Here is a 27,386-nt window from a genome sequence, read left to right on the forward strand (position 1 = left end):
TTAAAAATTAAACAACAAGAACAGATTAAAATTATTTCAATGCTGCTTTTATGTTTTGTTTTTTACTTTTACCCTCTTATATATCACTGTTTTGGTTTTAAAGTAGCTGTTATGTTATAAATTGTATTTTATACAGTGCTCTCAGTATTTTACATTTATGTTTTATGAATTTGTACACCGATAGATGTGTGGCAGTCCAGTCTGGTTCAGTTCAAGGCCAGTAAGCTAAAACAACTTGAGGAGTTCTACAGGACAATGGATAAGAGGCTTGTGCCAAGGAGGCCAAATAATGATGTTCAGATGATGTCAGAGGAAGTTCAATAATGATGTCATTCTACTGTCAGAATGATGCCACTTTTCCTCTCCAGGTGCCATATATAGAGAGTAAATGGTCTTTTTCTGTCACCAACAAGGGCAAGCCAGATGCTCTTCATCTTCCAAAGCCCTATGGACAGCACTATTACCCCCCCCCTCCTTGGAAGAAGAAGGCACAGACTCAAATGTGTCCCCCTCCACCCCCAAAATAACGGTACCATTTTCTAACTCTACCGCCTAACACACACCATTCATCTTCAGGGGAGCAGAATTTCCTTGGCTTTTGTTGTACTGCTGCTGTCACTCCTATCAACAGGAGGTGGTGGTGGCTGGATTCGAACCCGCAAACGCTGCCAGCTCAGAGACCAATCGCCTTCACGCTCCATCGCGCAGCACATGCACAGCCTCCGTTGTGTAAACACAATCGTTGCGTACCCACCCCCCTGCGCCACTGTGACGGACGTGGGAGCGACCCAATAATACCCCCGGTAACTGATCTGCGTAGAACTTCGAGAGATGAGTGGGCGCCCGCCAATCACCTCGGAGTGGGCGCGGTCTGAGGGCTCCGCTGAGCCAATGAAAAGAAGAGGCGGCTGAGGGTGGGGTCCTTCCTGCCCAATGGCGAGGCGCGTGGGCGCGGCCTCGGAAGCCGCGCCCCCAATGGGAACAGGGGGCGGGTGTCGGCTGGAGAGGCTGTCACTGGGTGTTGTGGCCGAGGCGGACTCGGAGGCAGCTGCGGCGCAACGTGCTGCCGTGACAGGAGTCCGCCTCACCTGCCTCGCGCCCGCCGTGTCGACTCAGTGAGGCCGGTTGTCGCTCCCGGCGCCCTTCCCCTGCCAGTGGCCGGTCGTCCTGCCGACATCATGCCGGCTGCGGGGCGCCTCCGCGGATGGCGCCGTTGAAAGCGCTTCGTCCTCTCCCACCGCCACGGCCGTGGGTGGAAGCCTGGCGGCGTCGGCGGCAACCCCTCGCCCGCCGCGGGCCCCTTGAGGCGACGCCGCCTTCTCCTGCCGCCCTGCCTGAGCGTGGCGACAGCGACGACCCCGCTCGTGACGCGCTCCGCGGAAGGAGGGGGGCGAGGTTCTGAACATGCCTCTGCCGCACCTGTGCCGCCGCCGCCGCCCCCTCGCCGCCTCCTCGCCCCCCGCCGCTCTGGGTGCCGCAGCCGGTCGTTCCCTGCCGGGCACGGGCCCCGGGAGCTGATTCTCCGCGGAGACGCTTCGCTGAGATTCGGGATGAGCCACGTGGGCAGCCCTGCGAAAGCCTACGACTTCTTGCTGAAATTCCTGCTGGTGGGGGACAGCGATGTGGGCAAGGGGGAGATCCTCGCCAGCCTGGAGGATGGAGCCACCGAGTCGCCCTATGGGTACAACATGGGTAAGTGACTGGTCTGGTCTGGTGGCCCTATAGGTCCAGTAGGGATAAATGACTGGACTGGACTGGACTGGTCTGGTGGCCCTATGGGTCCAGTAGGGTGGACCCTACAGTAGAGTGGCCCTGGGTTGGGCAGGGGCTCACCTGAATGAATGTCGCAGGGGGACAGGGTGACCAGATGGTATAACCCCAAAAGAGGACCAGGCACCCCAAAATGTAGGACATCCAAGAAAAATGGAGGATGTGACAAAATAAAAGCTAACAACACTCCTATCTTGATTTCATGTGGTTAATTTAAACACTATATTGCTTATTATTAAAACTAAAACTTTATTACATATAATTTATTAAATACAAGAAGGTTATGTGCTGCCTGCAGGCGCCCATGTGCTGCAGGTTCTTTTCCAGGACCTGAGGTTTAAAAAGAGGACACGTCCTGGAAAAAGGGGACGTCTGGTCGCCCTGGATAGGGTCAGCAGGCTGTTTTTGTTCTCGCACTTGTAGATTGTAAGGTGACAGCACACAGTGCTTTTGTGCATGTGTAGGTTGGCTTTCCTGAGTCACCACAGCTGCCTCCTACACATTGGCAGTTGAAGGGTAGGGCTTCCATGATAGGGAACCTGTTCTGCCACCTGACTCCTTCCTTACAAACACACTGGCAGGCACAAAAAAAAAAAATCACCATTGACTACTAACATGCCATCTCTGTAGTTTGTTTTATGCTTCAGTACTGGCTTGCTTGCTTGCTTTCTGACCAAAGATCAAGTTTCCCACACCAACTCTGCTTCTGCATTCACAAGACTATGCTTCTGTGTCAAAGATTCTCTTATCTGTCATGTCTGTTAAAATGCGCATGCCTCAAGTCATGAAGAACTCCTACAATATCTGAGTAGATAAGTACATTAAAAGCATAGGTAAATGCTTTGGTTCATCAGGAAAAAAATCCAAATGCCACAATTTAGTAATATCTGTAGTAGGAATTATTTCACAATCTAGTTTCATAATTATTTCCAAGCAAGTTAGGAAATTTATCCTGTCAGATAGTTGTACTGACTAGATACAGTCTAGGTTGTTTGATGGAATTAAGTGAGGGATCATTTTGTAAGCCCAGCAGAACCACAGGTACAGGAGACCAAAACTCAAGGTGTTTGTATGATTTCAGCCTCTTTGAAGTCACTTCAAGAATCCTTGCTGATGAGAAATGTAGTTGTGATTCTTTGCTCATTGACTGCTCTAACTCTAATAATGCTAAAATGAATCGCTACCTCCTCTTGAGATCAAATCATTGATGTTTACATTCATATCAGAGAAGAAAGGATGTCTGGAAAGTGGAGGAGATGTGATATTTTGCTGCGTGCATCCTTGAGGAAGAGGAACAGAATCATCATCTATTTTGGTCCTGAACCCTGTGCCAGAGAGTCTGTGCTGCAAAACCGCTTTGGAAAGTTGTTGCAAATAACATTTCTTGTAAAATGGAGACTGGAAAGGCTTGCTGTACAAATCCCTGCTTTTGGCAGTTTGCTTAGAATGACCATGGGAAATGTTGACTTCTGGACAAGATTTTTCCTTCCTTGAAAAATGAAACATTTTTTCAGATCTGATAGGTGGCCTTTATGCTTATGTTGTTTGAAGTGTCAGTTGTTTGACCATATTCAGAATAAAAATACATAGTATAGATTCTGGTGACTGAAAACATATGATTGGGTTCAAACATAAAGCTAGTATTGTTCAAAGTCTCCCAAAGAGAGAGTGAAGAATTCATCCTTTGTACATCATTTTGGTAGAAATGCTTCTTTTTAGCCAGCTGATGACCAAAGTGTTTGGGAAAGTGCAAGAATACTTGAAAAGCAATAAAGGTGGGTAAGAGACAGCACAATCCTATGCATGTCTACTCAGAAGTAAATTCCCTTGTGTTTAATGGGGCTTACTCCCAAGAAAGTTTTGTAGGATTGTAGCCTATGTGATTTTTTTTTTAATTAGAGTAAGTATAGCATAAGACTATAATAGCACTACCAAGTGTTTCTGAAGGACTGATATTGATAGGATGAGTATTTTTGGCATTAACACTGGAACATTTATTTTTAGTTTGTTCCTTCATTTTAACCAGTTAAGGAATGAAAGTCTCAAACCATATCAGATGTTTCTGAAAACCTGAACATTTGCAAATCTTTAACTTTATTTATAACAAAATTAAAGCTTCCTTGCTCAAACTTGACTTTCAAACTCTTTTTCAATTAGTTTGTTATTGACAAAGACTGCACCATCACAGTCAGTGGGGGAAATTTGCTACAGCATGATTACACCCTTGCAGACACCCTCTATAAGCAACCAGGCAGTTACTACTTTGTAAATTATATTTATTAAATGTGCTTGGAATGACATCATCATAATGTGTGTGCAGCTGCCTAGTCCTTTCCAAGACAGAGGAATAAGCTGTCTCTGCTTGTTGTTCTTCTTCCTCCCAGCACAGTCTTAGGCTTCTCTTTGAAACATAGTCCTTTCCATCTTGTCAGTCAGCCACAATGAAGGGCTTCACCAGACCTTGTTGTTGGCAACCTTCAGTCTCGAAAGACTATGGTATTGCGCTCTGAAAGGTGGTTCTGGAACAGCGTCTAGTGTGGCTGAAAAGGCCAAACACTAGACCTGGTGGTGGCTAAAAAGGGCTTCAATTTCAAGCAGCAGACTGCTATAGACTTTTGTTGGCAGCAGATCCAATGTTCCTTGTAATATTTGCTAAAGCATCATCACAGGGAAGTGAAGCATTAATCAGCAACTCCACTTGGGATGTGTATAAACTGCCCCAGCAGTTTCATGAACATCTCCCAGAGCAGAGTTCTTCAACGTTGGGGTCGGGACCCCAATGGGGTCACGAAGCCTCAGTTGTAGGGTTGTTGCAGCTTACAGGAATGAGAAAAGCTAAAGACCACTGGACTAGAACACCACCAGGTAAAGGGGAGGCATTTGGTGTACCCCTTCAGGTACTAGGAGATTGCTCAGTCTTGCTCAGGTTCTTAGCAGTTGTGTTAAAATAGCTTTCACTAGTGCCAGGCTTCATGGTAACTTTTCTGCTCCCTAATAAGAATATTTGGTTACAGCAAACAGTGCTACGAGAGTGTAACAGGGGCAAGGAGTGGGCAGATAGGTTTCCAGGAGTGAGGCGGTACCAATGATAGGTCCCCAGTCTTATACTTTGTTTATTGGGATCACATCAGTCACAAAAGAGATTGAAGACCACTGTCCTGGGAAAAAAATTGCAAGCATTCAGTATATACCAGAAGAGAACTGAGTAGGAAGAATTTCCTTAAGTTGTGGAGCACAGCAAAATAAGATAGAGAAGGACAAAATTTGTGTATGAATTAATCTCCCCCACCCACCCCCCATTTTGTTCCCTTTGCACATAAACACTTGTTTAATATATACACTGTTGCTCTGCATATCTAGTTTTCTTTTTGCTGATAACTTGTAACCTTTCAAAGGGAATGTTCATACTTGCTTAGTTGCTTTATACTGGGGGGGGGGGGAAGAGCCTCCTGTGCTGTTAAATACTAGAGTTATTAAAACTAATTATTCAAAGCAAAGCTGGTAATTATTTTCTGTAACACACCCACTCTGTATTCTGTGCCAGAGGCCTTGAGGGTATGGGGCAGGGTAAGGAAAAGGTGGAGATGCTTTGGAAACAAGGCACCAAGAAAAACACTTGCCCTTGTAGTACAAGAACAGCCCAATAGAACCACTTTTCTATTCTAGTTACATGGACACCATTTCAGGATAGTAGGAGGCACAGTTCTCCCCTGTGTTTCAGATTGCTTATGATTTTTCATCAGGAGTACCTACACCTCTGGTTAATATGAGATAAAATATCAATGATACATGCTCTTAAAGAATAATATACTGTGGTTTTGCAATTTAATTTGGAATATATCAAAAACCTGGCTTTGTACATGGCTGAAAAATTTGCCCTTGCTACTGAAAGCTCATTTGTCCCATCCCTAAAGCCAGAAACAGTAATTGTGTATGGCTGTAAGCATGATCTGTGGCCTATTGTTTGTGATGCAGATATTGTTTGTGATGCAAATAGTGATGAGTAACACAACACCCAATTTCATGCCCACACCATTTAATTTTTTTCTACAGTTCTTCTGAGGTGTTATACGCCCCTGCTGTACAGCTGTAGCATGGGAGTACTCATGGAGCAGTTTCTTTTTTTAAGTGATAAAGACAGAGTTATGAGGTTACCCCCCACCAGTAACACTAGCTATTTTGTGATGTTTTGATTTAGTATCTTTTTAACTCTCTGAAGGCTGTACATCACCGTCCCTTTTCTGGTCACATAGCCAGCTAGCCAGGTTTTTTTTATTAGTATGTTTTGTCAGGGAAAGGGACTGCTGGGAAATGCCAGCTGCCTAAGGACAGTAGTGCTCAGCTGTAGGTGCACATGCAGCCCTTCCTGCTCCTGGCTGTCCTTTTACTGGACCAGCAACTGAGCAGGAAAAAAATATTAGTAATCTGTATCCATTACCACTATCCCAGGCTACAGAGACCAGGCAGAGAGGGGCTATCTGGGAAAACCCATCCACTCTCCCAGGATAGCTCTGAATCCCATGGGTTCTCATTAAAAATCAAACCAACGGTAGTGTCTGCAGGGCAAATAGCCTTGACAATCCCCTGTATTACCCATTAACATGGACCAGGCAGACCAAAGGTCAAAATGTAACTATTTCTTTAAAGTCCTAAAGAAACAAAATGGGGGAAAGAAAAGTGGCTAGTAGAAGTATAAGCAGACTGATGGAAAATACCTGAGCTTGTCTGGAAGGCACAATGTTTTCATAAAATGGATTCAGTTTCAATTAAAGCTCAGTAGATGGAGCTGGGAAACCTCTCAAAATTCTTAACCCAAACATCACTCCCCACCTTGCTGTGTTAATGGTGAGGGAGGGGAGAATTTGCATGCTGGCTAGAGTCACTTAGTAGACAACACAATACTAAGTCCCTGAATATAATAAAATGTTGGAGGCCTGCTGGATCAAGCCAAAAACTCATCTAGTTCAGTTTCCTGTATCTCACAGTCGCCCACCAGATGCCTCAGGAAGCGCACAAGACAAGATGCCTGCATGATCTAGCTAGAAAGACAGCCCCTTTTGCTAGCTACTTACATTTGTTCAGGAATCCCCAGTCCTTGCATTTACAGGTAAGCAAGTGGGTAGCCCTCTCTGAACTCCCAACAAATGAGCCACTTGGGTGACTGGCAGACAAGAACAAATACCTCCTGTTGGCTGGGAAATATATAACTTTGCTTTAATAATGTTATCAAGTTATCTGATTGGATGAGTGGAACCCACCTCATTTCTCCATCCCATCCGTTGGACCTAGAGAGACAGGTTTGCTACCCAATGGGCAAGGTAGCTCTGTTATTAAGCAAAATAGCTGTGTCTGACAGGAAGCAGACCCTGAATCCACATCAGTACATGGCTGGGAAATAATGGAGTTTCCAAGCAAAGGACAAAGGTTGCTGGCAAAGGATGCCCTAGCAGCTTTTTTATTTTTATTTTTTGGCTGCTGAACCTGCACTGGAGCTTCTGGGGAGTTAAAACTGTCCAAAAATACAGAAAAAGAGGCCAAAGGGGGAAAAACAGAGCATTAATCAGAGTTTGCTTTAAAGAAGGGAAGGGGGAGCAATAGCAATGCTATTTTCCCTAGCTATTATATGGAAATAGAATGTTGTGCAGTTGACACTGGAAAGGAACTTACAGAATTATCCAGCACAGGCTAAAGTGTGGTTGGGGTACATGTCACAAAGGCCCTTGTTCTGTGGGCTAGAAATCTATTTTTTTGAATTGTCAGACCTCACTTAAGTGTACAGCTTCTAACCCCTATTATGCAAAAGTCTCTCACTGTCATCTAAATAGTGTGGTGCTTTCTTGTAGGTGACTTGCTTTTGAACCTTGTCAGTTATGTGGTAATTTTTCCCCGTTACTGGGATTGGTAAACACAGCACATTGTCATCAAATGTTAGACTGCATCAACAAGTTTTTCAGGTTTAACTCTTGAGTAATATACAAAAGAGGGGAAATCCATTCCTTATAGAAAGTATGTTCCACCCTTTAGGTACAATGAGTTCACAAAGGTCTTTTAGAAATAAGGTTGTAATTCTATGCACAAATACCTGTAAGCCCCATTGAATATGGAGGGACGTACTTCTGAGTGAACATATATAAGCTTGCAGCCCAATCCAAAGACTTACAGCCCAATCCTATGTGCCTTTTGCTGTCAAAAAAGGCCCAGCGACAGTGCAAACAGAACATCACACTGCTACTGGGAATGTGGAGCAAAGCGTTGACAGCTCTGTGAACCCATTGCTACAGAGCTCAGACTATGCTGACCCCAGTTAAGTTGGGGGGGGGTCTCAAGCATGGGGAAGGGGGAGGTTCAGGGGAGTTTCAAGGCAGGGAAGACAGGGGTGATTTGGGCAAGAGAGGGGGTGAATCCCAGCAGGAGCAACTTGCACCAGGGTACTGTCCCCAGTTTCCTAGGCTGCTCCATCCCCTTTCTCTTCTCAGACTTACCCAACTACATAGCTGATCCAGAAAGATCCAGGTGGCCAGAAGGCCTCCCTAAAGTAAAAAAGTACTTACTGTACCTCTCATAGGTTTTCTGGTTGCCTCACCCAGCCACCCACCATTGGAAGCAGTGTGAACTCCATCAGCATGACTACACTGTGGACAAAGGTGGGGGATAGGATTAGGCTGCTAATATGTTTTTACTCCTAGGTAGATTGGGAGTGTATTTTTTTCTTCCTTTTTTTACACCTGATCCTTAATGTGAATGACTTGAATGCATGGAGAGAGAGAGAGAGAGAGAGAGAGAGAGAGAGGAAATACACTTATCATTGCTTTTGTATTTTATAAAACTTAATAAGTAGAGGTGAACATAAGAACATAAGGTGTTTGAAAATAGTGTTTTACCTTACTCAGAAGTTAGCCTATTGTGTTCGGAAACACTTCTATTATTAAGTTATTTGGTATGTATTTATTTTTCACATTTGTATCTTGCCCATTGTCCAAGAAGCTCAGGGTAGTGTATGTGAAGATTATACCATTTAATTCTTGAAACCACCCTTTGAGATAGGTTAGGCTGAGAAATAAAGAGTGGCTGAAGGTGAGTTTCATGACTTAATGGGATTTGAATTCAAGTCTGCCTCGTCCAACTTTGATGCTGTGTTCATTGCATGGTTAATCTACATGACCGTTACTACATTGTGTTAATAACATGGCCTTTTCTTTCTTAATAAAGAAAAATTGATTTTTTTCATAATGGATTGGGACTGTGGGGTGGGGGAGGGTTTTTTTTATTAATTTTTAAATACTTTTAATACTCCAAAACCTGGATACCCTCTTCTGGCAGTTGCACATAGATGAATATGAGGAACACACCACCCTATGGAACATCAAAAACCAAGGCACCAAAGAGACATCTCCAGCACCACTTTCTGAAACTGCCTCTCCAGAAAGGACCAAACCACTGTACAGAATTAAATACTATTACACTATGACTACATCTAATGCCTAGCTGTGCCCTGGGCAAACCAAAAGTAATTGTGCTACGTGGTCCTAGTAACATTGCTAGAAACTTTAATTTAAAACTTCCCTCTCCTTTTGTAATTAGTTTATGATGTATGCATGATATGAACTCATGTGACAGTGCAGCGGCTTGTTATTTATGTAGCAGCATATGTAGGGCAGTAAAATGCCCAATATTCTGCCATTTTGTTAGAATAGCTAAATACACTTGTTGAAGGAACTTTACAACAACATAGGGTAGTAACCATCATTCTCATTCTCTGTTGTCTGCTCCCATTCTCTAGTAGCTAGCAGATACTAATGTGCAGCTCAATTCTCTGTATAATTATTTGAAATTGATGTTAGAAGATTCTTGAGCTTCCTCTCTAATAGTTGCCAGAATGCCTATTTTTAACAAATCTATTTTGTTCTTTTTAAACATTCAGTTTCACCTTTGGCCACCTCTACTTCTGAAGAAAGAACTGCATACTGAGCAGCTCTGAATAATGCAAAGAAATGTTTCTTTTTATATTTAAAAAGATATTATGTGTTAAGTTTATTGGATGCTTTCTAGTTTTGGTATTATGTGAAAGGTGAACAACTGTTAATTTTTTTAATAATGAAGAAACCATTAACATAAATAATTACTGTATTTTCTTCTTGGACTTCAGGAATTCTTAAAGTTTCAGGGTTGTTTGGTTGGTTGGTTGGCTGGCTGGTTTTTACTTTAATTCACATGGAAGGTGTACTAGTCTCGCAACTATTAATTTCTCCAATTCTAGTTTATCTTTTCAGAGGCATGGTGATTAGAGTTATACAGTACACTGTGTTCAGAATGGATACATCAATGAAATACAGTTTAGAAGACCATTATGCTGTTGGGTTTTTTGAGCTGATGTAAAGGAATGATCCATAATCTCAAGATCTTTTATGGAATAATAACTCTTGTGGCAGCAGGGCATGCTCCCACAAATAAGCATATTATGCAGGTATAGAAGGGAGAGTCCTGTACTGGAGGTGGGTGCCTACCTTTTCTATACTGGTGTGTAAACAGTTTTTATAGTAGCACTCAGTTGTATAATGGCTGTGATGTTCAACTGAGAGATAAGTGCCTGTGGTCATGGTTATTACTTTATTACCCGGGGAGCCCAATACTAAGCTGTACTGGTGCAGCAGGGCCCATGGCCACCCCTATATCCAGCGCAGCATTGGAGCAAGCAGGAGGTCTTCATGGCGTAAGGGGATTTTTTTCCCCTTACACCAAGTAATGCCCTCGCCTGCCCAATGAATAGCAGGTGCAAGTCCGAGCAGTGGAATTGGTGTAATCGGGAGACCTGGGATGTGGTCTTCACCCTTCACCGCCCAGTGCATTTATTACCTCTGCCTGCAGCTAATGTTATGGATGCAGCATCAGCAGGGTGGTGCAGACCTCTCTGCTGGTGTGGCTTGTTCTTTGGGTGGCATGACATGCTTGATGGCATGTTCACAACACCCTCAACTGGCAGAGAGACTGCTGAGCTGGTGGGGCAGCAAGTTAGGATTGCTCTCTCAATAGTTCTTCCATAACGGAACTCAAGGCAGCATCCATAGGTTTCTCAAGTGATCTCTAAACCAGGAACTGATCGGACCCAGACTTCCATAATTTAAGCAGGACTGCTGTATCATGTGCCTTTAGACCATGTCCTGAAGCCCCCAAAGGATTCTCTACTGCAGTGGTTTTCAACCTTTTTCATGGCACAATCCCAATAAATAATGAGACTGGGAACCCCACCATCAATCCCACCCCCATTGCCATCCACTTCCCACCCCATAATGCCCTCCAAGCACTGTGCACTTTAACCAAATATTCTTATTAGAGAGAGCAGAAAAAGATACCATGAAGCCTGGCCCTACCGAAAGTTATTTTAGTACTGTTACTAAGAACCCGAGCAGGTCTGTGACACAATTTTCTGGTACCTGGAGAAATACACCAGATGCTTCCCCCTTTACCTGGTGGTGCTCTCTAGTCCAATGGACTTTTTCATTCCCGTATGTTGCTGCGACCCCATAACTGAGGCTTCACGACCCCTTTAGGGTCCTGACCTGAAAGCTGAAGAACACTGCTCTATTGTGTTTAGTGACAGAGAGCCAGGCATCTGCAAATGGGGATGATATTTGGAAACATATGTTGCTTCTTCTGCTTCCCTTCCCTTGCCTTTCCTTTCTATATCTTCTTCCATTATCTCTTTTTTAAATTTGGATACTTTTGAAACAGTAAATGGACTTCGCATTCTATGTAAGGCATCATGTATAGCACATGGAGCTCTATTAAGTAATTGTAATAAAATAATAATAATATAAAGGGTCATGGAGCCTGACAACTGGTAAGTTATGGTCTCTGTAAAAATGGTTGAGTTTCTGGCATCAGAGCACAGGCTTAGGCACACTATTTTTCATGAGAAAAAGATGTTAGTAGTTACAGCATGAATCAACCACCTACTTGCTCCTCATTTGTTGTGCTTGGCTCGATGTTGCAGTCTATTACACATGCAAATTATCTCATGCAAGGCATAATTGCAAAATGTAACAGAATTTTGGAATAGGCACAGTGAATAATGCTTTAAAATGAAATGACTAATGCTTATGAGCCCAGGGGAGAGAAGAAAACAACAGAGTTTAGGTAATGAAATCTGTGCATGCTATTTAAAGGAAGTTCTGTCCCAAAATTGGGTCTTTTTAAATGAGCATGCCTCAAGCATTGCAAGTTCTGTATGAAAACCTTTGTTTTGTAATATATCTGTCTTGTTTTGAAATTCAAGCAGGGAAAATTGGTATATTTGAGGGGAAAAAACAATTTAAAAAATCCCATACCTGCTCCCCTTGCCAATGGCATAAAACATCCTACTTAGAAAACTGTGATTCTTAGGGCCCAATCCTATGGTGGTGCTGAAATGACTGCCACTGTATCCTGTGGGGCCAGGGAAGCTGCCAAAGGTCTCCTTGGGGTAAGGGATCTTCAGTTCTTTTATCCTGTGTCAAGCACAGCTGGCCCGGATGGGTCTGCTTGGATCTGCACCAGCCCTTGAGTTGCCACAAAACTGAGAACTGTCAGGCAGCTCTGCTCAGGAGGGGGCATAGGATCTAGTGGCAGCCTCTGCTGCCATCTCTGCCCTCTCTCGGGCCTGATCCACCCTCCCCCCCACACCTCCCCCTCACTTTCCCCCTGCCCTAAAAGGCCTTCCCACTGCTCAATGGGGAAACGTACCACCCAGCACTCCTGGCTCATGTCCTTCTGAGGCAGGCCTCTCTGCCAGTGCAGCAGGCTTACTGCCAGCATCAAAGTGCCTTACAGCATTTTTACAACAACCAGCACCGGCAGTGGGGCTGGAGTACTAGTTCTGGGCAGCACAGGATCAGGCTACCTGACTTATTTTCAATTAATGCTTTTAAGCCTGGAGTGTCAATGTACCTTAAGATCACAGCAAGCTGTTTTGAAAACTACTTAAAGACAGAACCCACAGAATTTTAAGAGTGGATGTGGATCACTAAATATCTTGGAGGGAGGCTGAAATTTAACACGACCTGCAAAGTTATGTGGAATAAGTGTGTAGTACTTTAAATCTCAGGGGCCTCATGTGATATTTCTGTGTAGCATTTTCAAGGTGTTTCCTAGTTCAGATAAATATTGATTTTCTGCCCTGCCTTGACCCAGCGTCTTCTCTTAACTGCTGCAGAAGAATCCAGCCCTCTAAATATACAGTACATTAAGTTAGGCCAGCTGTACTATATTAGAATGTAAGTGTGCTCTTAGTGAAAATAACTTGCCTCATGTTGCACTAGCAAAGTTCCTAAGATTTTAGGACTTTTACGGGATTTGTGCAAATCAAGATTCCACCTCTGAATGCAAATGTAAATATTTATGCTAGTTCAGGGAGGGTTTGTGCCAAGGATCAGAAAGAGAAAATATTTGGCATTATATTAAATCTTCTGTCCAGTTTTGTTGTTGTTGGATAGAACAGCCCAAGTAATGAGAAATAGGGGGGACATATTATAGCAGTCACTTCCTTTCATGCAAACGTGCATGTTTGCCTGTTAGCTGCAAAATGGGTCGCTTCTTGTCACAAGGGACAAAGGAGCATGCGTATACTGCTAATGTTAACAGAGACATAAAACCCAGATACAGTACTACTTTATGAGCTCTGTAAACACAGTCTGAAACATTGCCAGAATCTGGACTAGCAGAGAGCTATGTTGATTACATGATATGGAAAAAACCTGCTACAATGTGTATTAATTTTTTTCCTAAATGCAGCATATGCCGAAAGGAAAACTGTGAATATAGAACTGTTCTCTCCATTGGAGACAGACACCATTAGCTTTCTTCCCACAGAAGCCCAGCAGCTCTTGATATCCAACTATAATCAGAAAACATGGGTGGTTTTGTGCAGAGTGTAAATTTAATGTAGATTAGTTAATAAAGATTTAATGTCGATTAGTTAATAAAGACATAAAGTGCCTCTTTGTATAGACAATGCTTATCCATATTAAGAGCCTTCGGGTGCAATCCTAACCAACTTTCCCGCACTGACATACGTGTGCCAATGTGGCGTGCACTGCATCCTGCAATGGGGAAGCAGTCAAGGGGGCCTCTTCAAGGCAAGGGCATGTTCGTTACCTTACCTTGGGGCTGCATTGCAGCTAAGTCAGTACTGGAAAGTTGGTTAGGATTGCGCCCTTAGGCTGCAATCCTAATCACACTTTTCTAAGAGTGAGCCCCATTGAACAAAATAGAACTTACTTCTGAGTAGACTTGGTTAGGATTGTGCCCTTAATTAAATGCAACCTGTCTGGAGCAAATCTAAATGTAAATGAGTGAGCATACTTTCATCTTTCATTTTAAATAACAGGATATTAGACACCGCTACCAAAGTATTGTGCCTGTTAAGAAGGGGATACCTTGTCATGTAAGAAAAGAAGTAGGATTTTACAAAAATACTGGCACATGGCATCAATGCCATAGACATTTCTATAAGATGCACTATATGCACTGTATGCATTGTAAACCCCCCTGGAAATGGAGCTCCCTCCTGAGAAGGAGGTAGGATGACAGTGCTTTAATGCAGTCAGCGCCAGGCTCAGTACTCTGCATCTACTGTTAAAAAGCTCTCTGGCAGCAGGCTAAGAAAAAAGCCTCTCTTTTCCTGCTATCAGTCAGAGTAGATTACGAGGAGATAGATGGAGCAACACATTGATGGTATAAGGCAGTTTTCTTTAAAGAAGGGGCTGTTGTTTAGAGGTGACCTTTGCTCCCAGGTCAGACTCAGGGTCACCCTGAGGGTCACCCCAGCCATGAGGCAGACTGAAGCTGCTGCTTTTAAGCAGGAGACTGGGGAAGGCAGTGACCAGACAAGGGGTGTCCCAAACCTCGCACCTGCCTGCTACCTCCCCTGGCCCACCACCCATCCATCCATCAACTTCACCGTGTGTGCTCTCTCCTCACATGCAGCAGCAATCCACCTCTTCGTCCAGCACTGCTGCTGCAAGTAATCACAGTTGCGGAGCTGCAGAAAGAAGCAGCGGGGGTGATAGGAATCCATGGCAATCATTCCAGGAGAGCAATCAAAACAAGAGCGCTCAGTCTCCCTTCTTCTTGTTCACCTGGGTAAGAGAGAGGCAGAGGCATAGCAAAGACCCCACATCTCCCTTACCTTTACCTCTACCACCTGCTGGTTCCCACTGAGATCCACTTCTTGAAACACATGGACTGGGCAGAGCAAGTTGTGAACACAGGACAATTCTGCTCCCAGCAGGTTCTGCCCAGCCTGTGGGTTTCCAGAAATGGCCACATGGGAACCAACAGACAGTGAAGGTATAGGAAAGTGGGCATACTCTGGAAGCACTGCCCTACTCTGTCCTTGCCCAATCTGCTTAAAATGGCTAAACGAAATAGAGAAGGTGGTGGCAGTGACAGTGTGTACAATGACACGGGTGTGAACAGAACAAAGCGGGGTGTTGAAAAATGGAGCCACTTCAACTTGGGCCAGGCCTGACTGTACTGAACTGATGGTTTGACTTGATATAAGACCGCTTAATCAGACCACTTAATTTATCCTCTTCAAATACTAACTTCAGTGTTCCATTATATTTTCTGCAAGCATTCTGATTTCTATAAACTACAGTGGTTTTCAAATTATCTTCTAGGGGACATAGCTCAGTGGTACATACACAAGGTCCCAGGTTCAATCCCTGGCAATTCCAATTAAATGGTTTCAGAATAGCACATTTGAGACAGTTTTTGGGGAGCCATTGTCAATTAGAGTAGAAAGCACTGAGCTAGGTCAGTATAAGACACTGCAGTATCCCACAAAAGCTAAAATGAACTCATCATGTATCTCATCATTTACGTTCATCATCTGAACTTATCATCTGAATAAACACTTGCCTCTGAAAGTCTGTGGGTGTTTGAATTCTTTTGATTCCCATCTGTAACCAAATATATAGAACTGGGCTCTTTATTTCAAACAGAAAATAATAATTTAATAGGATTATATTGCATTAACATTTTCTCTTTCTTTTCAGTCACTTGTTTATTGAAAAATATAGACATGCTTTATTGTTTTAAGGTGATGTCTCACCTACTTTGTTTTGTTTTCATCAGGTATTGATTACAAGACCACAACAATACTTCTAGATGGTCGCCGAATAAAGCTACAGCTCTGGTAATTGTATTATGCATTTTTTTCTGTCCCTATAATTTGGAAACAGTTTCATGAAAACATGATGAAAGTATTACTGCTTAGATGTAAATAAGTTGTAGCAATCTTTTAAAATTTGACTAGGACGCTTTTATCTTAACAAAAGAACAGAAGAGATTGATAATTTTGCATAAAATCGTCAATGCTATCAGTTATTTTATGGTATAGTGTAATTACTGCATCAGTCTATGATAAAGAAATATGGGCATTCTGATCCCAACCACATTTCTTTGGAAGTAGGATAAATTCATTTAAATCAGGACAGTTAAATTCATTGCTCTAAATCACCATGACTAATTTAAGAACATAATACTATATACACTTTCCTGGGAGTAAGCCCCATTGAACACAGTAAACTTACTCCTGAGTAGACATTGGATTGCACTGTAAAACATGTTTTCTAGCCACACCTTCTCAACTCCCTGCCCAGTGTGCAACATGTAGCAATTCTAAGGGGGTTTGCTGCAGTTATTATTATTAAGAATATTTATATGTCACTTTTCAACAAAAAGTAGTTCACAGAGTGGTTTGCAAAACAAAATAAATGGCATTAAGTGACTTCTAATAATCTGTATCTTTTTCAGGGACACATCTGGGCAAGGCAGATTCTGCACCATATTTCGTTCCTATTCCAGAGGGGCCCAGGTACAAACAATACTGTCGTCTTTAAAGAGGCATCTTTCTAGCAATTATGTCTTATCTAATAGAATAAAATGTCTTTTTTTTTTTTTACAGAAAATTGTTAAGAAATTTTCTCCCCAGATACAGAACATCTAGGAATGTTCAGCTCAAAGGGCCCAATCCTATCCAACTTTTCAGCACTGGTGCAGCTGCAGTGCAGCCCCAATGTAAGGGAACAAATGTTCCCTTACTTTGAGGAGGCCTCTGTGATTGCCCTCACCTCAGGATGCAGTGCACACCCCATTGGCACAGCTCCATCAGCACTGGCAAGTTGGATAGTATTGGGCCCTAAGTCCTCTTCCTCCTAGTTACATAAGAGGATGATCACACAAGACATTACACAGAACAGCATACATGCCTCAAGCTAATCGAATGCTCTTTTCATACAGGGTGTGATATTGGTGTACGACATAACAAATCGCTGGTCATTTGATGGCATTGATCGATGGATAAAGGAGATAGATGAGGTAAGGCACATCTTATCCCTAAGAAAGTGACTGAACCTACACATTTCTTACTGGTTTTTCCCTAAGGTTGTCCAGTTACTGACTCTTAGATGGCCACTAATTCCACTCTTTTGACAGATCTCAGTCAGCATATGGGGGAGCTGAAGCCACTGAATATCCCCTGGTTGGGACTGCTAAGACCAGAAAACATGCAAAATCTAGCTGAGATGGCATAAAGCCTGTTTGAAGGTTTTATCATAGCAGGGAGCTTTCTTTCCTGACACTGTTGCATCTACACAGTGTCTTCTGAATGGGTTGCAGATGGTAAATGGACTGTGCTATCATCCTCCAGACCAGAAATCGGATGGGGACCTTGAAATGAGGAAACAGATCAGGGAGGTGACAAGGAGGGACAGGGTTGTAATCATGGGGGACTTCAATTTTCCTCATATAGACTGGGTCAATTTGTGTTCTGGTCACGATAAGGAGACAGGATTTCTTGACGTGCTAAATGACTGTGCCTCAGAGCAGCTAGTCATGGAGCCCACCAGAGGACAGGTGACTCTGGATTTAATATTGTGCGGTACACAGGACCTGGTTATAGATGTAAATGTTACTGAGCCATTGGGGAACAGTGATCATGCTGCGATCCGTTTTGACATGCACGTTGGGGGAAGAATACCGGGCAAATCTCTAACAAAAACCCTTGACTTCCGACGGGCGGACTTCCCTCAAATGAGGAGGCTGGTTAGAAGGAGGTTGAAAGGGAGGGTAAAAAGAGTCCAATCTCTCCAGAGTGCACGGAGGCTGCTTAAAACAACAGTAATAGAGGCCCAGCAGAGGTGTATACCGCAAAAGAAGAAGGGTTCCACTAAATCCAGGAGAGTGCCCGCATGGCTAACCAGCCAAGTTAGAGAGGCTGTGAAGGGCAAGGAAGCTTCCTTCCGTAAATGGAAGTCTTTCCCTAATGAGGAGAATAAAAAGGAACATAAACTGTGGCAAAAGAAATGTAAGAAGGTGATACGGGAGGCCAAGCGAAACTATGAGGAACGCATGGCCAGCAACATTAAGGGGAATAATAAAAGCTTCTTCAAATATGTTAGAAGCAGGAAACCCACCAGAGAAGCGGTTGGCCCTCTGGATGGTGAGGGAGGGAAAGGGGAGATAAAAGGAGACTTAGAGATGGCAGAGAAATTAAATGAGTTCTTTGCATCTGTCTTCACAGCAGAAGACCTCGGGCAGATACCGCTGCCCGAAAGGCCCCTCCTGACCGAGGAGTTAAGTCAGATAGAGGTTAAAAGAGAAGATGTTTCAGACCTCATTGATAAATTAAAGATCAATAAGTCACCGGGCCCTGATGGCATCCACCCAAGAGTTATTAAGGAATTGAAGAATGAAGTTGCAGATCTCTTGACTAAGATATGCAACTTGTCCCTCAAAACGGCCATGGTGCCAGAAGATTGGAGGATAGCAAATGTCATGCCTATCTTTAAAAAGGGAAAGAGGGGGGACCCGGGAAACTATAGGCCGGTCAGCCTAACATCCATACCGGGTAAGATGGTGGAATGCCTCATCAAAGATAGGATCTCAAAACACATAGACGAACAGGCCTTGCTGAGGGAGAATCAGCATGGTTTCTGTAAGGGTAAGTCTTGCCTCACGAACCTTATAGAATTCTTTGAAAAGGTCAACAGGCACGTGGATGTGGGAGAACCCGTGGACATTATATATCTGGACTTTCAGAAGGTGTTTGACATGGTCCCTCACCAAAGGCTACTGAAAAAACTCCACAGTCAGGGAATTAGAGGACAGGTCCTCATGGATTGAGAACTGGTTGGAGACCAGGAAGCAGAGAGTGGGTGTCAATGGGCAATTTTCACAATGGAGAGAAGTGAAAAGCGGTGTGCCCCAAGGATCTGTCCTGGGACTGGTGCTTTTCAACCTCTTCATAAATGACCTGGAGACAGGGTTGACCAGTGAGGTGGCAAAGTTTGCAGACGACACCAAACTTTTCCAAGTGGTGAAGACCAGAAGTGATTGTGAGGAGCTCCAGAAGGATCTCTCCAGACTGGCAGAATGAGCAGCAAAATGGCAGATGCGCTTCAATGTCAGTAAGTGTAAAGTCATGCACATTGGGGCCAAAAAATCAAAACTTTACATATAGGCTGATAGGTTCTGAGCTGTCTGTGACAGATCAGGAGAGAGATCTTGGGGTGGTGGTGGACAGGTCGATGAAAGTGTCGACCCAATGTGCGGCGGCAGTGAAGAAGGCCAGTTCTATGCTTGGGATCATTAGGAAGGGTATTGAGAACAAAACGGCTAGTATTATAATGCCATTGTACAAATCTATGGTAAGGCCACACCTGGAGTATTGTGTCCAGTTCTGGTCACCACATCTCAAAAAAGACATAGTGGAAATGGAAAAGGTGCAAAAGAGAGCGACTAAGATGATTACGGGGCTGGGGCACCTTCCTTATGAGGAAAGGCTATGGCGTTTGGGCCTCTTCAGCCTAGAAAAGAGGCGCCTCAGGGAGGACATGATTGAGACATACAAAATTATGCAGGGGATGGACAGAGTGGATAGAGAGATGCTCTTTACACTCTCACATAACACCAGAACCCGGGGACATCCACTAAAATTGAGTGTTGGGAGAGTTAGAACAGACAAAAGAAAATATTTCTTTACTCGGCTTGTGGTCGGTCTGTGGAACTCTTTGCCACAGGATGTGGTGCTGGCGTCTAGCCTGGATGCCTTTAAAAGGGGATTGGACAAGTTTCTGGAGGAAAAATCCATTATGGGGTACAAGCCATGATGTGTATGTGCAACCTCCTGATTTTAGAAATGGGTTATGTCAGAATGTCAGATGCAAGGGAGGGCACTAGGATGAGGTCTCTTGTTATCTGGTGTGCTCCCTGGGGCATTGGTGGGCTGCTGTGAGATACAGGAAGCTGGACTAGATGGGCCTATGGCCTGATCCAGTGGGGCTGTTCTTATGTTCTTATGTTAACCCCATGTCTTGACTATTCAGAAGGGAAGGCATTGACAGCCTACTATAATGTGTTAGTGAACCACTTTACAAATGCAGTTACTTGCACTGTATTCAGCTCAGTTGCTACTGTTGACACTCTGGCTTAGCCTTTCTTCACTAGGTATTTTTTGTTACAATTGCTTGGATCAATTTTGGCAGGATGCTTTAAAAAAAGTGTGTGTGAACACTTGTTCTTAGATTCGTATCAGTTGTGGCTTATTGAGGCCTGTAATTAGAGGAGATCATCAATGCTGCCCTCAAGGAAAGAGGGGGAGTTGCTACTTGCCTTGAGGAAGATAATGATGTATTTGTGTCATCAAAAACCATCTTTGGTCAATAACTATTGCACCAAACCACTTTCTTCTGAAGCCCACATCAAATGTGTAAAAACCCACATGGAAATTGGCATTTCTCACAGAATAAATGCATATTTGGATGCAAAAACCAAGTTGCTTTCACTGGTAGTGTTCCCACCTCTGCTAAAGCAGGTCCACAGCATAGGGACAATTCTGGACCCATCATCCACAGCTTTGGTGCCTTGTTGGTATTTGTGACAAGTACATTCCTTCAGTTATCTCATTTTCATAAGCCATATACATTTTTTGAGCATAAAAATTTGCTGGCAGCCATCACCCCTGCCTTTGTAACCTCCAGAATCAACTATTTCAATGGACCCTATACGAGGCTGCCCTTGAAGCAGTTGGTATTTATGGTGGTGGTGGTTTGAAGGCAGCATATTTATCAGTTGTTGTGCCATCTGTATAGCCTGCCAAATGCATTTATTAGCTTCTGTGCCCAGATCAAGCTGCTTGTGCTCACAGTTTAGGTCCTATCTGGCCCAACTTCAGCATAACTGAGGGCCCGATCCTATCCGATCTTCCAGTGCCGGTGCAGCCATGCCAATAGGGCATGCACTTCATTCTGTTGTGGTGGGGCAGTTGCAGAGGCCTCTTCAACGTTTGGAAACATTTGTTCCCTTAGCTCAAGGCTACAATGCGGCTGTACTGGTGCTGGAAAGTTGGCTAGGATTGGGTCCTGAGAGAGCACTTCTTTCAGTGGAAGTTCACTTGCCTCTTGACATCTGCAGAAGAGGTTGTGTTCAAGGTCTCCTCCAACAGATAAGTTAACAAGCATGAGACAAGGTGTATGATGATATACTATGAAACTTTTTGATTATATACTATGAAATTCTCTGCTTAGGAAGACCTGCTGACTTTAAGTTCAGAAACATTTTTAGAACAAGGTGCCACAGCCCTGCTGGAGATAAGATCAAAGGTCCATCTTTGGTCCAATACCATATTTTCCACACTGGTCAAACACATGTCTCTTGGAAACCCACAAGCAGAGCATGAAGGCAACAGCCTTCCCCATCACAACATGGCTCTGAACCTGAAGATAGTGCATAGCCATAATGATTCGTGTGATTTAGGGAGCTTTTACACATCTTTGTTGAAGATTTTATTTTACATCTGATTTTAATATTCTGTAACCTTACATACTGACTGTGCCTTACCCTCTGTTGCTTATTTTAGTATGTGGTGTTTTCCATATTTTCTTGATATTGTATGGATAGAAACCACCAAAAGTACTATGGACATAATGAATATCTAATAAGCAACTATAATAAATTAATAGTGTTTAAGATTCAATGGAGAGGGTAAGTGACTTGGAAACTAACATTCTGGTCCTGTTCTTAACTCAGCATGCTCCTGGTGTACCCAAAATCCTGGTTGGCAACCGTCTGCATCTAGCTTTCAAACGGCAAGTATCGACAGAGCAGGCTCAGGCCTATGCTGAAAGATTAGGCATGACATTTTTTGAAGTAAGCCCGCTCTGTAATTTCAACATCACAGAATCCTTTACAGAACTTGCAAGGATAGTGTTAATGAGGCATGGAATGGACCGACTCTGGAGGCCAAACAAGGGTAAGTAATACAAAATGTATTTATTTATGATACTTATATCCCATCTTTCCTTAAAGCTCGGTTTTTCTATATACCAGTCTTAGCTTTTCATTTCAACTGACAGCAAATGTCTTTACCATAGGAGCTCAACTTCTGAATAACTTGGTTAAGGGCACAATCCTAACCAGGTCTACTCAGAAATGTCCTATTTTGTTCAATGGGGCTTACTCTCAGGAAAATGTGGTTAGGATTGCAGCCTAAGAGCCCAATCCTGAGCTCGGTGCTCCGGCTTTCTGCCAGAGCGCACTGTCACAAATGTGCCGTAAGGCACGTCTGTGAGGCTTACTGCCCGTAGTACGGGGCAGCGCCCGTGCTAGCCCTGCGCTGGGCTAGCGCCGGGCACGTGCCCGTCTTCCGCTGCTTGGTGGTCTCACGGACCGCTGAGCCATGGCACAGTAAGCGGGGGCAGGGAGGAGGCGTTCCAGGGAGGGGGGAGGCGTGGGGAGGGCGGAGAGAGGGCAGGCGGGAGGCTCGACAGGAAGGTGGGGGCGAAGAGAGGTCGGGCAGGAGGCATGCTGGGGGGGGGAAGGGAGCGGGAAAGCAGGAGGTGGGTCCGGTGGAGCTCAGCTCCACCGAATCCTGTCAGTTCGCGTAGGGCTTGGCACCCTACATGAACACCTTTACTTTATCGCCGACCTTTTGGTCGGTGGTAAAGTGAATAGCCCCATTGTGGGGCCACTTCCCTTACCTGGGAGACTGGGATGAAAGTCCTCTTCTCCTGAGGCGCCGCCCACGGCAGGCTGAGGCACACAGGATGCAGCAGCAGCCATTCTTGGCGCTGCTGCAGCCACCTGCCCTGGGCAGCTCGGGATTGGGCTGTAAGTCTTTTACTGAGGCCTGATGTAGAGTTAATGATGGGTACCTATACAAACTGGTATGCTGGATATCCATACAAACAGAACCAACCTGGTTCCTATGAAACCAGTTTCCTATGAAACTGGTGTGCTCCCTGGGGCATTTGGTGGGCCGCTGTGAGATACAGGAAGCTGGACTAGATGGGCCTATGGCCTGATCCAGTGGGGCTGTTCTTATGTTCTTATGTTGAGTTTGCAAAGTCACTTCAAACCCTGGTTTCATGTCCTTCTGAAAATGAGATTCCCAAAACTGACACTTGACTTACAACACCAAATTTGTAGGGAGAATTCTGCATGGGGCCTGAATGGTATATAGGCATGGCTGCTCTATCTAGTTTTTCTTCTCTGAAATGGAAGAGTTGGAAGGAATTAAATCAGCCACCTCCAATGAGTTTTAACCTGCCTGTAAGCCTGTGCTTCCCAAACTCCTCCAAGGGAGTTAGAAGCACTATGTATGTGTGGGGGAGGGGGAAAGGCAGCAAAGCGATCCCTAGGATTGTGCTGCTGCTGGGAATGGAAGAGGTGTTTTTTCTTTTTAAACTTATCTGCAGCTAGCACTATAATCAGAGGATCAGGGTGGAGGGTCTGGGGAGTCCTCCGCAGAGTTCCCCTTGCCTGCAAAAGCCTTAAAAAAGAAAAAAAAACCAGGTACTTCTGGTTTTCACGATGAAACAGGAAGTGCTTGTTTTTCTTTTTAAAAACTTTTGCAGGCCAGGGGAGCCCTATGGAGCCCATCTTCCGACTGTAGCGGTGGCTGCAGGTAAGTAAAAAAAACAAAAAACCATCCCCAGCAGCAACTTCTCCCCCCTCCTCGATCCTTAAAGGGGCAGGGACAACCCTGGCTGGTGGGTTCCAATCCATCAGTTTGGGAATCACTGCTGTAAGCCACACACAGACGTTTGAAGGCAGGAGAGAAAGAGAGGTGGATGCTTCTAGGAAATTGTGAGAACTTCAGTGGGCCTACTGAGACCCAAATTAAGCTAGATATTGTATACAAGTGAGGATTTTCAGCACTGCAGTGCTCTTGTAATAACTGTAAAGATTAATGGTGGCCATTCCATGTAAACTTTTTAAAAGGTTTTAGATCCACTGACTCTGAACTAATAAGGATTAGAGATTGATTCTGCCATATTTCCTCTCACTGAACCTTCCTAGAAGTCTCCAATCAATAAAACTTTCAACTGTGTTTTTTTTAAAGCCAAGCCATAATTATGGGAAGGAGTGGCCATAAAGATGGAAAGGAAATTCAGAGGCAGGAAAGGTGAACAGACAGAGCTTTGAAAAATACTGTGGACTTTTGTAGTTGTGAGCACTGCCATCATGTGGCTACTCAAAACCAGGCTGTTATGTCTAACTTACCTAACTCACTTTTTTGTTTTTAGTTCTGAGTTTGCAAGATCTTTGCTGTCGTGCCATCGTTTCATGCACCCCTGTGCACCTTGTTGACAAGCTTCCACTCCCTGTTGCCTTAAGAAGCCATCTCAAATCATTCTCTATGGCCAATGGCCTTAATGCTAGGATGATGCATGGGCGTTCCTACTCCCTCGCTGCCAGCAACAACAAAAGGAACAGTCTGAAGAAAGCCAAAATCATCCGTCCACCCCAGAGCCCTCCAAAACACTGCACCAGAAACAGCTGTAAAATCTCCTAAAAACTGTAATTGGAAATACTTTGCCTACAGTGTTTGACCCAAGGACTCTTGTGGAATAATTAAATCTGTTGTATGCATTGCATTACATAAACTGAACAAAGGAAAATGTTATTTTGGAGCCATTTGTTTTTAATAATGCTGCTTCCAGATGTATGACGCACTCAGTGCAAACAAAGGGATGTGAAACTTTACTGTTTGATTTTTTTATATATCAATTTTTGATGTGCATGAAGACTTCGTGTGTTTTATAAGGGAATAATTTATCATAGTAAAGAGCTTTCAATGACACAGGAATCTCAAAATTGACTGATTTTTATTGCTGAATTAAATATTGTTGAAAACAAAACTTATTTACTGTTAGATAGGAATGTGTCAGTTTGTAGATTCAGGCAGTTTTTAAGCACAATGTATTGTATACATTGTAAGATATACTGTACCAGTAGTGAAGCAATTCTAGTGATGTTGCAGCAGAGCATCTGATTCTGGTTTTGTACAGCTTCCTCAGTGATTTCAATGCACTGCTTTGAGCTACCAGTGTGTATATGCAACAGGCATAAGGTTTTGTCCCATCTGTGTATAAAACATTTGATAAAGTTTTTGCTATGTTGTTTAATATTTTGAGGGATTAATTTGTGGTTTATATGCTTATTTTTCTGGTAAATCTACATTTTTGTATTGAATATTCTAGAGACCAGTTATATAGTTAGAAAAAGCCAAAGACAGCAAATGTATTTGCCACAGCAGCAAGAAGAATGTGATTTGAAAAGCTGCTTTATCAGGAAAGGACACTACTCTTTAAGAATAAATTGCTCAAATCCTACAAAGCATGTTTCTTCAGCAAAATGTTTGTTGTCTTTTTTTCTTTCCCAACATTTGAACATATCCCTGAGTTCCCCAAGTGTCAGGGTATATATGGTTTTCACGATAACTTCTTCATGTCTTGATTTAATTGTTATCTCCTTGCAGCTTAGATTGTGAGGTCAGGGGCTTTAAGAAAACAGATCCTTTGTTAGTTAAAAACCAACAGGACAGTGGCCCACAGGCAAGAGATAAAGGTAATCCTTGCTCCTGCCATTGCTCCCCAGCAACTGCATACTGTTTCTGAACCTGGAGGTTGTATATACTGTAACCATAGTGACTAATAGGCAGTTACAAACCTGTCCTCCATACATGTGTCTAATCCCCTTTATACCATCTAAGTGAGATGCCATCCTGTGGCACAAACTTCATACCTCATACATTGAATAAAGAACTGTTTCCTTTTGTCTGCCTTAAATCTCATGCCAATCTGCTGCATTAGACAACTCTGAGTTGGGTTCTAGTGTTATGGGCATTTTCTCCTTTCTCCATAGCATGCATAATTTTACAAGCCTCAACTAGGTTGTTATATCTTTGGGTTGCCTTTTGTCTGAACTACAAAGCCACAAATGAGGTAGACTTTCTTCATGAAGAAGGTTGCTGCAGCCCACTGACCAGGGTGCTTACCCTTCCTGCATATTTTCTAGCTCTATTTTGAGATATGCTGAGCAGAAGCATACAAGCTATTCCAAATGGGATCACATTATTGTAAGGGCATTAAAACATTAGCAGTTTTATTTTCAATCTCTTTTCTAACAAGCCCTAGAATGGAATTAGCTTTTTTCAAAGCTATCCCATACTAGGTTGACATTTTCATTGTGCAATCCATGACAACCCTAAGACTTCAAATTGAGGGATATCTCTTCTGTGTTTGCTGTTTGTAGAAACTTTTATTGTTTTTAAAATTATTTTTGTACCAATTTTAAATGATACAGCATTTCAGATTTGATTTTTGTTGCTGACTGTATTGTAAACCACTTGAGAACCACAGGACCATGTGACAAACAACACAAAATAATGTAAATATGCAGAGTTTTATGTACTGAAACCTAATGTTGTGAGTTTAGACATACCCACCGCTGCATAAGAATGGGTTGTATTATACCAATCTACATGTTCAAAGCTTCTTGGGAGAGGACCTTTGCTCCAAACTGTTGTAAGAAAAGAGGAGGCTATGGTGAATATCTCCACAAAATGTCCAAATACATGTAGAAAACAGACATGAAAGAGGAGAGACAGAAAGTGACAAGTGATCAAGGAAAGAACAGACATAAGACAGGAGCAGCAGAAATGCAGGAGAGGAGGTGTCGGCAACAAAACATTTAAGGGTACAATCCTAACTAGTAGTTAGGCTGGCTCAAGTTCCTTGTGCCGGCCCAGGGGTGTTGCAAAAGCACTTTCGCACCACCCCAGAGGCAGTTAGGCCAGAGCAAGGGACTTATGCCAGCCTAACTACACAGGCCCCAGAGACGGTGAATTTGCTCACCTGGTCTGGGGGGGGCACGAGGAGGGCAGACAGGAAGTATTTCGGGGTGGGGGAGAGCAAGCAATGGGCGGTCGTGGGGTGGGCAGGTGGGGAGCAGGAGGCAGGGCCTGGATCTTGCTGTTATGTTGGATCCTAACCCCATTCCTGGGGAGCCTGAGCCAGTCCTGGGCTGCTTGGCTATTCGCTACCTCCAGAGGTGGCACAGATCTGAGTAGTCTCATTGGGGCTGCAGTAGCTCTCCCCGGGGTAAGGAGAAGCGATACCTCTTGCCCTGAGCTGAGCCGCTGAGCAACCGAAACTTGCGCTGGCAGGCCCACTGGCCTACCTGTTTCCAGCACAGGTTAGGATTGCGCTGCACATGTTTGATTACATGCCCCACTGCATTGAAGTGGGGCACTGACCTAACTCACTGTATAAAAGGGGCTGTACTGAGGTATA

The 27,386-nt window shown here is 43.7% G+C and overlaps 1 protein-coding gene across 1 annotated transcript; it reads left to right on the forward strand.

Moving 5' to 3' along the window:
* Positions 1 to 1,079: 1,079 nt before the first annotated feature.
* Positions 1,080 to 25,447, forward strand: RAB40B (RAB40B, member RAS oncogene family). The gene is made up of 6 exons (XM_066614700.1): positions 1,080 to 1,692; positions 15,883 to 15,943; positions 16,564 to 16,624; positions 17,050 to 17,127; positions 21,838 to 22,060; positions 24,336 to 25,447. The coding sequence occupies exons 1-6, from the start codon at positions 1,551 to 1,553 to the stop codon at positions 24,602 to 24,604; spliced, it is 834 nt and encodes a 277-aa protein (XP_066470797.1). The 5' UTR covers positions 1,080 to 1,550; the 3' UTR covers positions 24,605 to 25,447.
* Positions 25,448 to 27,386: the final 1,939 nt, after the last annotated feature.

Source organism: Tiliqua scincoides, chromosome 2 (assembly GCF_035046505.1).
Source record: "Tiliqua scincoides isolate rTilSci1 chromosome 2, rTilSci1.hap2, whole genome shotgun sequence".
Classification (NCBI taxonomy): Eukaryota; Metazoa; Chordata; class Lepidosauria; order Squamata; family Scincidae; genus Tiliqua; species Tiliqua scincoides.

What these genes read in the sequence shown, in the direction of transcription:
- RAB40B (XM_066614700.1), top strand. Translation starts at nt 1,551, where the DNA reads ATGAGCCACGTGGGCAGCCCTGCGAAAGCCTACGACTTCTTGCTGAAA. An exon ending in GCCCTATGGGTACAACATGG is followed by an intron (nt 1,693 to 15,882) that starts GTAAGTGACTGG and finishes TGTTTTCATCAG; the next exon opens with GTATTGATTACAAGACCACA. An exon ending in CGAATAAAGCTACAGCTCTG is followed by an intron (nt 15,944 to 16,563) that starts GTAATTGTATTA and finishes TATCTTTTTCAG; the next exon opens with GGACACATCTGGGCAAGGCA.